The sequence below is a fragment of the Gastrolobium bilobum genome, unplaced genomic scaffold, assembly GCF_033153095.1.
Source record: "Gastrolobium bilobum isolate Gb01-03AN ecotype WA unplaced genomic scaffold, APGP_CSIRO_Gbil_v1 utg35077, whole genome shotgun sequence".
In the NCBI taxonomy this organism is placed as follows: domain Eukaryota; kingdom Viridiplantae; phylum Streptophyta; class Magnoliopsida; order Fabales; family Fabaceae; genus Gastrolobium; species Gastrolobium bilobum.
The window spans coordinates 132140-148624 of record NW_026895351.1 but is presented as its reverse complement, the minus strand read 5'-3'; the positions used below and the strand labels follow the sequence as shown (position 1 = coordinate 148624).

Genomic DNA, 16485 nt, shown 5'->3' with positions numbered 1-16485 from the left:
TGCCATCTTCGAAGATGAGAAAAATTTATCCAAAAATTTGGTTGCCAAGTCGTCCCAGTGAGTGATGCTTCCTTGAGGTAACGATTGCAACCATCCTCTTGCTTCGTCTTTAAGTGAACATGGGAACAACCTGAGCAAAATAGCATCCCGAGACACCCCGTTCATTTTCAAGGTATCACAATATAGCAAGAAGTTTTCCAGATGGATGTAAGGGTCTTCAGTGCTTCCTCCGGCAAATTGGTCTTTCTGAATTAATTGTAAAAGTGCCGGCTTGAGTTCAAAGTTGTTAGCATCCACGTTTGGTCTAACAATACTCGCCGTCTGTGGAACTCGAGCAGGAGTCATGTAATCTCCCAACGTTCTCGGAGGTGGTGGAGGTACATTGTTGTCTCCCATTGCTTCTTCTCTTGGTTCTGTTGAGCTTGAAGCTTCTTTCTCTTGCTGTCTTCTTTCTTTAGCAAGTTTTCTGTTTCTTTTTGCTGTTTTCTCTATCTCCGGGTCGAATTGCAAGGAATCGGTGTCAACGGTACCTCGCATAAACCAGAAAAATAGATTATATAAAATAAGAAAATAAAACTGAATTTAAATAACAGAAAATTAAATAACAGAAAATAAGGTCCAATCTAAAGAATTAATAGCTACTATTAATGTTGAAATAGTAATCCCCGGCAACGGCGCCAAAAACTTGTTGCTACTCACGGCAAGTGCACCGATCGTACAAGTAATATATGATTAAGTAAGAGATCGTTCCCACGAGGATTACGGTCCAAGCACTAATTCACTATCGCAAACTTAGTTGGACAATCGAAAGTGTATTTGGAAACAGGATTTGAATTGCAAAATTAAAATATTAAATATTAAGCTAATTACTTGCAAGAATTAAAGACAAGAAATTAAAGATGTGATTTAACTAATAAAATAAAAACGTAGTTAGGGGTTCGATTTCCTTTAAGCTCCTTATTATGAGTCGAAGTCCTTCTTTACGTTAACCGTCCTTAATATCAATCTAACCAATTCTTTCGCGTGTTATTAGAGTTCAATCCCTTGTTACCCTAAAACCTTTACAAACTTGAAAGAACCCTAGTTCCCCGGTTATTCCCCAAGAATGCAAGCATTAAGTTCAAGAATCTTAAGGTTACGCAAATTCTATGTCTATCCCTAGAATCATAGCGTTTACGATGAAGTTATCAGATATGGATCACACACCAACATCCCTATTGTCATGCATTTACCGATGATCATTATATAAGATTCAAGCCTATATAAAGCATTAAAAACAGATAACTTCATTCATGATAAAAAGGAAAATTAACGTACGAATTATTCAAAGCATAATAAATCGACTAAAATCCATCTAACCCTAACTACTTAAAGAACTAGCCGGACATGGCAAAATCAAGAACAAAAGAAAATAGAAAAGCTCCCCCAAACTCCATAGGTGATTGGTGGATCTTCAAAATCTCCAGTGAACACTTGACGTTGATCCGTCTCCGCCGCTCACGAACATGAATCTGATGTTTCTCCGCGTTCCCTCCGCCTCCAAGCACCCAAGAGTTGTTTAGCAATCTAAAAGTTATGTATTTCTGGTCCCCAATGGCCCTTTTATTGGCCAAGAGTTCGTATCCTAGTAGAAAACTCGAATGGGCCTAAGTTGGATCTGTCTGGGCGCTTAAGCCTGTTGTAGCGCGCTTAAGCGCCCTAGGACAGTGAATTCTGATTCGCGTTGCGCGCTGAAGCGCTCTGAAGGGCGCTTAAGCGCGCTCCTCGCGACAACTTTTTCTTCTTGTGGCGCGCTTAAGCCCTGAGTTGGGGGCTTAAGCGCCCAGAGGCAGTAGCTATTTGCGTTTTTAGGGAGCTTAAGCTTCTGAATGGGGGCTTAAGCTCCCACTTCTAACAACTTGATAAGATCCTCAATCTTATTGTTTTTTTTTATCTTCTTCTATCATCTCTTGATCTTATCTTTTCTAGTTGTGATCTCTATTTATCCAATCTTCATCTTTGACTCCTTTTGTCAACAAATCCCTAAAAAATAGCAAAGATGATTCCATTAAACAAAAATTCAGATAATGTTCATGATTATTATATTAAACCTTAGTTTTTGACTTATTTAACTTGATATTTTATATTAATTTAGTCTATAAAATAAGATAAACTAAAGGTTTATCATATAACTAGAAAGCTAAAAAATTAAAATATATCTAGTTTAATTATTAGAGTCTCTTGATTTGGTTGTTAATAATCTAATTTAAAATGTTTCCTTAATTAGTTACTAGGAGAGGGAGGGTTGAACCAACAGATTTACCTCCAGTTGGGGGGTATATCTTATTTAAATAGATAGAATAAGTAATTTGCTACAAATAACCAAGGAACACATAAAAGAAGTGGAAAGAGGAGGGTTGCAGGATGATATATATTACTGCCAATAAATTTTTAAGGCTACTTGTTAAATGGGAGGAATTTAACTCTAGTATCATTATATTTAGGGGTGTTCATCAACCGATTCAAACTGCGGTGACCGAACCGAAAATCGAAAATAGCAAAATTTAATTGAACTGGATCGGATTTTGGATGGGTGGGTGAAAACCAATCCGATCCAATCCAAACCATACAATCAAGTTTGGCTCCAGAATGAGTAGAAGCATCCGATACTTGCTTATGCGTTTATCAATTTTTTTTTTGTTCAAATAGTTTTTTAGATTAAGATATTTAAATATAAATTAGGTCAATTCAAACTCACTTTTTATCAAAAATAAAATGGTAAAAAGGCAAACCCATAGTATATAAAGTTCAATGACTTGCAAGAATAAGGGTCTTAATTGGCTAGTCAATGTTGTTTTACGGGCACATTGATCATATTGCCATCTTTTAGGCAAAAAATTACCGGATTGTCACGTCTGGAAAATTTTTTGTCAAAATACCACGTCACAATCCTGCTGGTTTGACAAGCGGAAATGGTCTGAACACGTGTCAGCATCTGAATAGTCAATCATTCTCGCTGGGCTGCCCAGCGAGAATGACAGAACGCAGACATGTGGCAAAAGTACAAGCATTCTCTGGATGTCTGCACTTTTGCCATGTGTCAGCATTCTGTCATTCTAGCTGGGCAGTCCAGCAAGAATGGTTGACCATTCAGACGCTGACACGTGTCCAGACCATTCCTGCTTGTCAGACTAGCGAGATTGTGACGTGGCATTTTGGCAAAAAAATTTCTTGACGTGGCAATCCGGTAATTTGTTATTAAAAGGGTGGCAACATAGTCAATGTCCCTGTTTTACTTACCCAAGTATCTTTTCTCATATAAGCTATTTGCCATACTCGAATCAGTGACTTTTCAATCACAAGAAGCAATTTTATTATATTGCTTTTAGGCTCGTCCTTTATATTTTATCATAATTAATTTTATAAAATTAAGATAATTTAAAATTAAATTTGCAAATGCTCATGTCAAAACACACACGTTTTATACAACATCAATGCTATATATGAAATTAATTAATATTTATCCCACATGCAAAGCTATGTGGAAATTAAACAAGAAATACCATTCAACTCTATGCACCACCGAGGGAAGCCATGGAAGAAGTTATTTTACCTAGTTTGAAAAGGATCTTTTAAAGTGATTTCAAAGTAAGGTTTAAATGCCTTTGGGTAGTAATTTTTTCACGTTTCCAATTGTGATAAAAATGACGGTCAACAATAACTATTATTGTTTGGCTACTTTCCACCTGAAATAAAAGTGAAGTTATAGTGAGTAAAATTGATTTTGAGATAAGTAGAACTTAAAAGCCCATTTGTATTGACTTCTCAAAAAAATTATTTTATGTCTTTCTTATTTTAAAAGTATTTCTTACAAAAGTTAAAGTTATTTAATTTTTTTTTTAAATATTTGATTTTTGAAAAAAAAAAATTGGCTTTTGAATTCTGCTTTTTTTAAAAGTTAAAATTTTTAGCTTCTAAAAAAAATAGATTTTTAATTTTTTTATGACTTCTGTTTTTTTTTTAAATAGGCATCCAAACAGACTTTTTTCGAGACATGTTTTTTTTTTTCTTAAAAAAAGTAGCTTTTGAATAAGAAAAAAATCATCCAAACGAGCTCTTAATTTAGGTGTGGAACTTATAAAACTTTAAAAATATACTTACATTTACACTTTAAAAGTAATTCTTATTTACCATTTAAATAAAATTAATTATTCTAAAGTTGCTTTTAAAATATTATTCTCAAACACAAATAAATTTTTTTTACATCAATTTCTCAAAATCAATTTCCTTACCATTAACTCTTTCAAAAACAATTATACCACAATATATATAAATCAATCATATTTTTTCTTTTCTTTTTTTTGGTATAGCTAGAATCAAACATAAATATCTTAAATCGAATATAAAGTGAACTTGTAAGGCTAAAATGGATATTTTAACCTAAAATCATTGTAGGCCTCTAAAGTATTGCCATTTTTTTTTTTTTAGATAATCAGCGAAAGAAAGGCACATCAGCGGTATCACATTGCAGCGGCCTTTCATAGCATTACCGAGAAACTCAAACCTTGAAGATAACCTATTAACCTTGGCGTAACGAAGAGGTTTAGTTGACATTTTTCTTTTTCTTTTTTTTTTCTTATTCTACAAACTTGAAAATATTTTATTTATTTTTTCACGTTTTTCTCGAAGGAAAAGAAAACTGATTAGAATACTGAATATATGACAATGAAATTTTAGGAAATTCTATATTATATAAGAAATACCTAAACAAAAATTTAGAATGATAACTGATACAAATTAAACGATATCTGAAAACTAATTATATTTTTGTTCTCTAGCTGGCTCTCGCGTATTATCAATGCTCACTTCCGTTAGAAGTCAATTATACTACACAATTAACTTCGGTTGAAATTTACTTCACGGTATTATAATGTTTAATTGTGGCCAGTACGTGTTTACCATATATATGCTTAACCATTTGTTACTCAGTTGGTCATATAGGTATCATGTGGATATGTTTTCCTTGCAGCGTCAAGTAGTGTTTTAAAATTTAGCTCGGACCGGCTGGGTTGACTCAGTGACCTGGTGGGTTTCCCGGTCCGAGTGGGTAGTTGGACCGCTTCTGCAGTCAATCTGGATTAGACCGGTTGATCTGGCCGAAACTCGGCAACTCAACGATCCGGTTGACTTGGGTTAGACCGGTTATTCCTTTTCTTTTCTTTTTGGTAAATTGTTTTTTTTTGTTTTTTTTTTTTGGAGTTACCCAACCCTAATTATCTCTTTGAGACGAGTTGGCTCCCTCCGGTATCTCCACGAGCTTCGACTCTTTGAGCCGGCTATGGGACTAATCCGGAGTGCGGGGGAACAGTGATGGCTAAAGGTTCAGCCCCCTCCCCAAGAATGCATTCAGCGGGAATCGAACACATATCCAACCCCACTAACTCAGCGCCAAGTTACCAACTGAGCTGCACCCATTGGGTAAATTGTTTGTTTGTTGATAAGAACTCTTGAATTAAATCATATTCATATTTTATGATGAATATGATTAAAAGTAAGGTGAAAATAATAAGGTATTTTAGATTAGTGCAGTTCTTTATGTAATTTAGTTGTATCTTATAATGATCTCATGAAGTTAAGTGGTGATAAACACTGATGGTCTCATGATCTCATCTCAACGGTGGACACTTTTTTTTAGTGTATATTTCATGCATACTATTTGTTATCATGATAACGGTGACACTTTTTTCTTAGTGTATATTTCATGCATACTATTTGTTATCATGATTTAATTTATCCGTATTAGGCACAAAAGGTGCATTTAACTTATATTGCAATTTTAATTCAATATTAGGATATGCTCTAGAGCTAGAAGCTTAGAAGTATATAATATTTATTATCATTGAAAATTAATTTATTTTTTGAAGCTCATTGATAGTTTTCTTATGTGAATTTTTATTAATATAAGTAATATTTTTATATTTTTAATATGTGAACAGTAAATTCGGTTCAATCCACCCAACCCAGTTAAACCAGTGACCCAGTACCTCGACCGGTTCGATGACCGGTCCGAGTTTTAAAACATTGGCGTCAAGAGTCCGAATCAAATATATACTTTTGTGGTTAGGATCACCTTATCAGACTTCCGAACAAAATTAGTGTGGTGAGTACACCTCGTGAGAGACAATAAAAGAAGGAAAAAATATTTGTCATTTTAAGAGAGTATTTTTTATTTAAAATTTAAATTAAAATAAACCACTCACTTTCTCTCCCGTGATTTTTATTTTTTGTGTCTATCTCTCTCTTAAAATGACATAACTTATGTTATTTAAAATGACAAACACCAAACTCATAAAAAAAATGTACTTCTTTTTTAACAAATTGTTTTCAATATGATTTGCTTCTTAATTATCTGTTAAAGGAAAGGTTTGACGGGGCACATTGTTCTTTGCTAAATTTTTACCAAGTCGTACATATAAAAAATTAAAAACATAACCCTTTTTTTCTTGATTTTTTTGTTGCCATTTTTAATATTATTATTGATTTCGAACGACGTACATTTATTGCAGAAATATAGTGAAAGTAATCTCCAAAAAAAGAAATATAGTGAAAGAATAAATGAAATAAACAAGGGGATTTTGTATTAATCTATATAATTTATTATTTAATGAGTGATACCAACATTTTTATAATAAAATAATAATCTCCGTTATGTATCAAAAAAAAAATCTCCACTATAATAATAATAATTATATATTATTTTTTTTTATAAAGTATTTATTAAGTTATTGGAAGGAAACAAACAAACAAAATGTGGTACACATGCATCTAGTAGAATTTTAATCTGGTGCAACAATATTTTCATGTTTTTGTTTTTTTGGTATATAGAAATGTGGTGCAACCAATAATAACCATATGGAGTTGTATTAAACTTTTCATACTACGTACGTACAAATAACATTGCACGTCTATGATCATTATTTTATTATTTTGAAAATACTATTTACGTAATTTCTATATTCAAATTATTTTAATAGAAAAGGGACTGTTTGAACTTATGAACAAACTTGCCTTTTCACAATTGTGAATATTAGAATTTTGTTGTCTATTTAGCTAGTACTACACAATTTCAAAAATGATGCAAAAAATAAGGAGAATATTGTTATGTTTGGGAGGCCATATTTGGACAAAAAGCTAACCTGTCGTGAAATACCGTGTCCTCATGTTTCATGAAACCGTGATGCATGCATGTGCTTAGCTTTGAAATCCGCAAGTCTTTGCTACGGTATGCATGTCTTGAATGTGACTTGAAAGCAAGACTTGCCACGCTTACAATAAATTTGATTCACTTCGCAGTTCCCAGTTTCCCACTACTTATAAAACCATGAACCCCTAGTAGCATTTTCTTGGCTTGTACGAATGTTGGTCAAGTTTGGGTGGGTTTCGAGGGCCTTGAATGGGGGTAAAACAATATAATAAACCCGTACAGTTGCACTGTTACGGCATGTGAATGTGAATGTAAGAAAGTTCAATTTACTGTGGTCTAGACTGCCCTAGCTAGTCAGAAAGTTCCATTCCCATATAGGTCTTTCTTTTTTTGAAAATCACAGACAAGAGCCAAAGAATTAATTAAAGGAATGACATAGTTAATAAAAGTATTATATTTCCATATTTGTGCACAACTGTTAAATCGTATAATGTAATATAAACACAAATTGGAAGTCAAATATAAATGTAGCAACAAAGATAATTAATATAAATTAATGATCGATAAAGAGAGAGTTAGTTTTGACCAATGATAAACAAATCAATAATGAGATATTAATTTTGGGTGAATTTTATGTACTGCAAAAAGTCCTATGAAAGGGAAATATATCTCTTCTTTCATTGTAAAAAAAATTTCTACAGCAACATTATATAAAATCAGGATACGTACGCGGATTCTAATTTTTTTTTTTTAAATGTCAGAATTCATGAACTGATCCTAGTATAAATGTGTTTGTTGCGTAAAAATTTCATCTTGAGAAGAGAATAACCTATAATTTAAACCAATATATATATACAAATATTGTGTCATATCTCATAAGTCAGTGTACGACAAAAGGACTAATTGAAGAGAACGCTTTGATAGTGTCTTACGCAGTTTTCAGGGTGAAAATGGCCATACAGGTAAACTGACTGTCCCTATCATTGAAGAAGGGAGAGTATAACTGTATAACTGCCTCTCTCATCAATAGATCAAAATATCTTTCCTCTAATAGAAATATATAATAGATAGATAAAACTAAGATAATTAATGATGAAAGCATCAAATAAATATGTTCTTTCTTCATACGGGCAAGTGAAAATAAATGGAGATGCTTTTGCATCTAGAATGTTCACAATTAGCATATATGGTTGAGGAAGTGATGGACTATGGGATAAGCATTGTTAAAACAGAAACCAAAGGGCCCTACAGTATTAGGTAAAAAACCAACCCAAATTGTGTGAAGACTCCTAAAAAGTAAGCAACGAATATTTAAGATTTTCCTCTACTTGTTTTGGAACTCTGCATTTTGTGCTTTGTGTTTGCTCTCTCTCTATCTCTCTCTCTCTCTCTCTCTCTCATGCGCTAGTTTTACTTCCTGGATGAGTATATAAGTTAAACCCACCTGCTGAAGAAAGTCACTCACACATCCACTTAGAAAAAGAAATGGAGATGACAATGATCATCATCATCACTCTTTTAAGCATTTTCTTCTCTGCTCTATTACCAACTTGTTCTTCTTTGCAAATTCAACTGCAACCTTCACTCCTGCAGCATGAAGGTAAGCACCTTCTCTCGCTCTCTCTTTATAAATTTCATCATAAAAACGTATATGATGAGTGAATAAGTTTCTAAATTCGGGTCAGTTCCTTATTATCATTAGTTCTGTTCTTCCTTATATATGAATATAATAGGAGCAGTCAATGCACACAAGCAGCAGCTTTCTCTCCCAACGTTACCTAGAAAGCTAAAATTCGCTGAGAAGGTACTGTGTAAATCTGAAGAACCTTCTTTAGTCCATATTAATTGTTTATTATTAGTTATATTAATTATTCCTGAATTTTCCTTAAAAAGTAGGTTAAAGAATATGATGAAGCCAGAGATCTTGCATCACACAAGCAGGAGGATTCCCTTCCTGCAGGTAATGATCAACAAAAAATTGTTAGTCATTTTATTATTACTCAATTACTAGTAAGTAATTACTAATAAAGAAATCATTGGACACTACTTTGCATGCAAAGAATTTTCTTTGTGAAATTAGCTTGTTCATGTCATATCTCATACCTCAAAAAGCTTTTCTAGAGTACTAGCTAGGCATATATGTGTCTATTCGCCTTTCCAGGTTCATGCACCAAATCAAGTGAGGTTTTACCAAGTTAGGGGTAAACAAAGTGAAAAGGAAAAAGTAGTGAAAATTAAGAGTAGCATACGATTGACGTTAATATATTTAACATATATCCAATGAAGTGAACAAGCTTCACATATATTACGCCACGAATATATCTCCCAAAAGCAATAAAGCTTTTACGTTTTATAATATAATAATTAATAAGTCATACAACAATATCCTATATATATATATATTAAAGCCAAATGGCATTGTATTATATATGCATCATATTTTATATTCGATTTCAATCCACTCATGTACATAAGTATAATATATCAATTTAAAATGTAAGATTCACGAATTCAACATGTTTATGAAATTAAGCAACTTTTACAGGGAGGCAATACCATAGAAAGCAAAACATGGTGCTTGGCAACAAGGGGACAAGACAAGAATGGATGGAGGGGGATGACCATTCAGAATACTTTACTATGGATTATACCAGCGTGAGAAGACGACGTCCCATACACAACAAGCAATTGCCGGTTGGTCCATAAAACATTGTGAGGAGAAGAAAGGTGACCTTATTTTGCTCCGGCCAGCTGGTCTCGGAGCTAGTAAACACAACCTAGGAGGCCTTTTAGGTTACAGTTTTGCCAAATGTGTGTAATTAGGACTATGTGGTGCGTGTATTTTGTCTTATGCCTGTGGTGGCCAACATTAGGGAGCAAAACCCTATAATTTGTAAGGAAACTAGGACTTCACCCAACTAACAAGTTCTTTTTATTAATTTATATATCTTAATCAACTTTTTGTTCTTGGCATCATTAGTCAAATGAAGGTTACCATGGCCAACATTTCGTAAAACATGGTCTCGGGAACTCAGAATCCCATTTGTATATTTGGTGGAACCCAGCATGACGTGCTTGATTATAGTAAACAAATCTATTAATCTGTAACGGAAGCATGCTATTATCAACGTAATTTAGACACTGCGATAGTCATCCAATTCATTTGGTGGAGCCCACAATGCATTTGCTTATCTATGGGGCTTGTTTTGTAATACGTGAGATGTCAACATTTCCAAAGCCCAATAAGCAGCAGCCCATCGAGCCCAATGCTCAGAAGCTCAACTTTCATCAACTGCTAAACATTACAGATGCTGACGTGGATGATGCAAAATTCACAGCAACCAATTAAGATATAGACGCAGCCACTTAATCTCTTTTCTGTTTCCACTTTCGTATTCAGTTATGATTCTGTTATGCAGTTAGTAGTATAACCGACTTTCTGTTTAAGAGTTCTTGTTAACATGTATGAGTTTCTTGCCCCCAGAAGTATCGGAGCACCCTTATAAGTTAATTCATTCGGTAATAATGAAATTTTTCTCTTCACAACATGCTAATAGAGCCTTAGGTGGTGTTTGGTTGGGAGCTTTTTAGGAGATATCTATCTTTCTCAAGTATGGCTTTTAGAAACACCATGTTTGTTTCAACGTTTTTCACCAAAAACCCATCTATCCAATTTGTCTGGATTTATGAGAAACATAGATATTCGCACTGTTTAGAAACCCAATTTGAAGGTGGGATTTTTCGGAAAACCGGTTATCTGGCTTTTAATACACTGTTGCTTTCATAAAGTCACCTAATTTTTCCAGTAAAGTTTTTCCCCACCAAACAACTTTTTTTTACATTTTTCTACCTATCTCACTTTATCTATCTTTCCAATCATTTCTCTATCTATCTCATTTCTCTACTATTCCAAAAAAATTTTCTCAACCAAACGCCCCCTTAGTGATTAAGTGGTCATGAATTCGATTCTCACAGCTTCCATTTTCTAGTAGAATTAAAATAAGCATAAGGAAAATCAAAAATTGAGCTTTGTATAATAATCATACTTCAAGTCCAAAAGGCTCTTGCGTGAGAAGATGTATTAGATAATAATATAAACTATTAAAAAGACTCTCACCCAGCACCTTAAGATTTTTTGTTGAAGTGGTTTGTTAAAGTTTATTATGTATCGATCCATATTTTGAAGGTGAACGCACAATGACAATATTGTCAAATGTCTATGTTTGATCGAAACTGAACTATTATCACGCGTCTTTGAACTCTCTCTTTTTTGGGGGGTACATCAAAGGGGCTAAAGTCCCAAAATAGAAACAAAGAAAGAAAACAAAACCAGAAAACTAAAGCAGAAGAATAAAATTGCAAACAGACTAGATCGGGCGAGCAGCAGAACTATCTCCAGGGTATAGAATATCCACCAATAAGAGAGGAATAAAATTCTAATGAGGAGAGGAGAAGACTGAGAGGCCAAAGTAGTTGCTCAGAGCTTGTTTAGCCATCCAGTCTGTGCACCTGTTGATAGATCTGGGAATAAAAGAAAGGGAAACAGTTCAATCCTTGCACAAACAATCTCGAATGTTAGCTACCAAAGGAAACTTTCAAGAATCATACAAAAAATGGTAAGACAGCTTAAAGCTTGTAAAGAGTCGCTCTCTAGAGCAACATTTCTCCAGCCATTGTCCCAAGCGAAGGTTAAACCATGAAGCACAGCCCAAAGCTCCGCTTGAAGAGGAGAATAGGATCCCAGAAGAAAGGAAAAAGCATCAAGCCAGTTTCCTAAAGAGTCTCTGATGAGACTACCACAAGTTGTCTTGTCATCCACAACAGCCCCATCAATGTTGAGTTTAACAGTACCTGGCATGTTGAGTTTAACAGTACCGGTCAACTTCAGTCTTCTAGTAGAGGTGATAGCCTCCATAAAGTTCGAGATTTTAACAGCAAGATTATTTGGTCTCAAGAAATCAGCATCATGTATGCTAGCATTTCTCCATTTCCACAATAAATAGCAAACCAGAAAAAAATAATCCCTCAAATCCACTAGTTTGTTGTTTCATAAATTAAGATGTAAGGACAACCAATCAGAAAAAATATGCACATCAAAGAACCACGGGGGAAGGGGCTGGAGGAGATGAAGCTTCCAAAATTCTAGAGCTTTTAGGCAGTCTCTAAAAACATGGAAACTCGTTTCCATTTTGTCCATGCAGAAAGGACATCTATCTATATTGTTACCCCAAAGAGAAGTTCTTTCCCTGGTTAATAATCTGCCATGACACATTTTCCAAAGGAGGAACTTAATCATTTCAGGGCCTTTCTATTTCCAGATTCTATCTGAAGATCTATTGATAGCGGAAGCCTGAAAATCCATGAGATTGAAAGTAAGCTAATATGACTATGGAAGAGCTAGGACTCCAGTTCCTCTAAGATAAATAGTCAGCGCCAGCAACAAAACTAGGAGGGGAGATGGCCAGGATAATATTAGTGATTCTAGAGTCAAAATGCTTTTATGATAAGGGGGACATTCTAGCCATCATTCGGTTGGAGAGCATAATCTCTAACCTTATTATCCAAGTCAGTAGGATCCGGAGGAGAAGTAGCCAGAGAGAGCAGATTATCTTTTATACCAGTCCAAGAATCAAACTAGAAAGAAAACCAAAGAGCCATAACCAATCTGCCAGCATAACCCCTCCAATGTCTTCAACCAAACTTTGCAAAGGCCCTTCTAGAGATGGAGATCATAAGCTTTGCAATAGATCTCTTTGGAGAGATCTTTTTTCTACCATACTTGGCTATCAAGACCCGAGCCCAGAGCTGGTCAGAGGAGTTAAGGAGATTCTAGAGTGATTTGTGGAAAAAGGCTTCATTATGTTTTCCCCATATTAATGATTCCCAGCCCACCTGAGTCTTTAGGGAAAGTAAGATGCTCCCAAGAAATCAGATGATGAGCTTTTTTGCTTTCGAAATCTCCCTAAATGAAATTTCTCTAGAGTTTCTATATCTCATCACAAATTCCAACCGGAATAAGACTACTCTGCATGTCAAACATTGGAATAGTAGATATAACAGATTTAGCAAGGTGACTCTACCTGCCATGGATAAATATTGCCTCTTCCATCGCCAAAGTCTATTGTGAACTCTGTCCATGATATCACCATAATGGTTTTTGTTAACATTCCCATGTTTCATCATATAACTAAGGTATCTTCCTAGGTTCTTAGTTTGCACAAAACCACTAAACTTCACAATTTCATCAACGAGGTTATCCGTAATATTTTTGGAGAAGAAAATTTTAGACTTCATGAAGCTAACTTTTTGACCAGAGATGTTACAAAACACAACAAGGCTGTTCATTATATATGTAATTTCATCAACACTAGCTTCAGCAAAGAGCATGAGATCGTTAGCAAATAAAAAGTGAGAGATCTTAGGGCTTTTTTAACCTGATGTCATTGGTTTCCAATCTTTCCTATCAACTGCATCAGCAATAATATGAGAGAGCTTCTTCATGCACAAGACGAAAATATAAGAGAAAATGGGACCCCCTTGATGCAACCCCTTGCTAGGAACAGAGCAAAGGGCTAATGCCTTTGTAAAGAACAGAGCAAAGGGCTAATGCCTTTGTAAAGAACAGAGCAAAGGGCTATAGGCCGAAATTGAGATATTCTTTCTAGTTAAATTTTGTTTGCGCGGAATCGAACTAAATTGGTTTTATAGTGGTTTGTTTCGAAAACTGAACTGATTTGATGAACCAAATCGGTTTTATTATTTTGCAAATCAAATTTTGTTTCAAGTCTGTTTTGAATCGATATCAAGGAACACAAATAAAATAAAAAAACAAAAAACCAACAGTTAATGAAAAAAATCATTGGATTCTATGTTTTGCAAACCGGTTCAAACAAAATGATTAAATTTCTAAACTTGTTTTATATACAATGGTTCGGTTCTTAAACCAGTTCAAAAAATATGGTTCTTTTGGTGTGGCCCGATTCACAATTTGATTAGGTTCTTTGTGCATTACTAGATTTTAATTATTCATTAATAGAACAATAGTCACAATTTCAATGAAAAATTCGTAAAACAAGATAGAGAAACTTGTCACTGTAATTGCTATTCATTATTTGTGAATGAGTAACTGATATATTTTCATACGAGAAGATCCACTTCCACATATAAAAGAGTGGAAGATTTCATTTATCTGTATAGATGGGATAATAGTTAATACTTTGTAATATGTTGTTCTAGCAAGCGACAAAATGTAAGCACGAAAGCAATGAACCCCTCAGGGCCAACATTTGATGTGTACTATGAGAGACTATTCTATTAGGGTAGTCAAATATAGCACACATAAAAAGAAATTGAAGTTACTTAATAATGCAATTCTAGTTCATGATAACTTAGTTAAAATATGTGTATTTACAATAATCTTCATTTCCATCCTCGTGGACTTCTTTTAGACCAGGTCATGTGAAATTTTCACATAAGAGACCCACTCCCACATATAGGAGAATAATATCATTCAATTATCTGAATAAATTGAAAAATAGTCACTATTTTGTAATTCGTTATTCTAAAGCAAGCAATGGAATTTATGTGTGGAGGCAATATCGCTCAGGACTGACATTTGATGTTTAGAAATGAGTGACTATTCTCTTACTGTAGTCAAATATAGCAAACATAAAGATGTATTTAAGTTACTTAATAATGTAATTCAATTTCATGATAATTTAGTCAAAATATGTATTATCACGATAATCTTCATTTTCATCTTCTTAGACTTCTTCTAGACCAGGTCATGTAAAATTTTCACATGGGATATAATTCACTCCCACATACATGAGAGAAATAGCTTTCATTTATCTAAATATATAAATGGAGATAATAGTGACTACTTTTTAATCCTTTGTCATAACGAGCAACAAAATGTATGCGTGGAGGCAACAAATCGCTCAGGTATATGGTGTGGAGCCCATCATCTTATGTGTACTAAGAGGGGAAAATGAGTGAATATTCTATTAGTGTAGTCAAACATAATACACATAAAGAGATATTTAAGTTACTTAATATAATTGAAGTTCATGATAACTTAGTCAAAATATGTGTATTCATGGTAATCTTCCTTTACATCATACTGTACTTTTTTTTTTGAATCTCTTCTTCTTTTTCTATTTATTGGTACCATTTTACATCTTATTCTTTCAAATTAACATGGTTCAAGTGGATGGGTAGTTCCTTGACTACACCAATAATGCCTCGTTATTCTTGTTCATTATTTTCTAAAGATAATTTACAAAAAGAAGAAGATAATTATGTTGTGTCATGTGTGCTTTGATTTTTATGACCCCCGACTAGTCTTCTTGACCTACAAGATATGGTGTATAGTATATTATTGTCATGTATGCACAATTCCATCTTGCACACTTATAACATACTCGTATCCTTTTTACCTTTCTCTTCTTGCAAAAGAACTCTTCCTCATTCTTAATAGTGTTTAGTAAATGAAATATGAAATTCACTTGTCAAAAGCATCTTAGCTTCAATAAGCCATTATATATCCTCAAGGAGGCCTAATTGTGTAAGGACTTTCATTCTTTCTAGTATGTATTTGTACATCTTTCTAAGTGCTTCCTAAGGAAATGTGGAAAACCTAGTTCTAAGCATTGCAAGATCATTCTCCATATTTTTCAATATTTTCACTCTGAGTTTCTTAACATTTGCTTCTCCTTATAAAGAAATCAAAAAATATGCTTATACCAATAGTATACTCACATACAGTTAGTAAAGGTGGGATTTATGGTTGACAAGAAAATTTTATGATTGATATTTTCTGAATCTGGACAAGAGACTTATATGTTAATTCACCTTTTTCTGTGATATAACTGATGTTGAAATAATCGTTAGCATCTAGTTCTTTACAAAATTAAATTAAATCTACATGATTTTTTTTTTGAATTTGTCCTTATACCAATAGATATTCAACATTCTTCTTATCAGCTTAATGACCATAATGTTCACATTTAAATATTTCATTGACACTTCAAATTTTGAAAATTTTACTCTAAACATTGAGTAAAAAGATTATGGATCCAAAACATAACAAGATAATAGATCAATCTTAACAAGAAAAAGAATGAATAAAATGAATGATCGAAGAAGGAAATAACATCCTAATACGACTTTCATAGCTTTCTAATTGTGAGGATGATGTGCTTCGTAATCACAATCACAGTTCTACTAAAGGAAACTTGCTTCATTATTCCACAAGGACAAAACTAACGCTCTAGGCTAATTTCTGATACCAACTTTGTCAC

At 33.7% G+C, this 16485-nt stretch overlaps 1 protein-coding gene across 1 annotated transcript; it reads left to right on the top strand.

The window, feature by feature from the left end:
* The first annotated feature begins 8674 nt into the window (after positions 1–8674).
* LOC133306724 (uncharacterized) lies at positions 8675–9889 on the top strand. The gene is made up of 4 exons (XM_061507092.1): positions 8675–8783; positions 8917–8987; positions 9080–9143; positions 9717–9889. Exons 1-4 carry the CDS (start codon positions 8675–8677, stop codon positions 9887–9889), a joined length of 417 nt encoding a protein of 138 aa, XP_061363076.1.
* The last annotated feature ends 6596 nt before the right edge of the window (positions 9890–16485 follow it).

Coding starts and splice junctions, on each gene's coding strand:
- LOC133306724 (XM_061507092.1), top strand. CDS start 8,675: ATGACAATGATCATCATCATCACTCTTTTAAGCATTTTCTTCTCTGCT. Junction 8,784..8,916: donor TTCACTCCTGCAGCATGAAG/GTAAGCACCTTC, acceptor TGAATATAATAG/GAGCAGTCAATGCACACAAG. Junction 8,988..9,079: donor AGCTAAAATTCGCTGAGAAG/GTACTGTGTAAA, acceptor CTTAAAAAGTAG/GTTAAAGAATATGATGAAGC.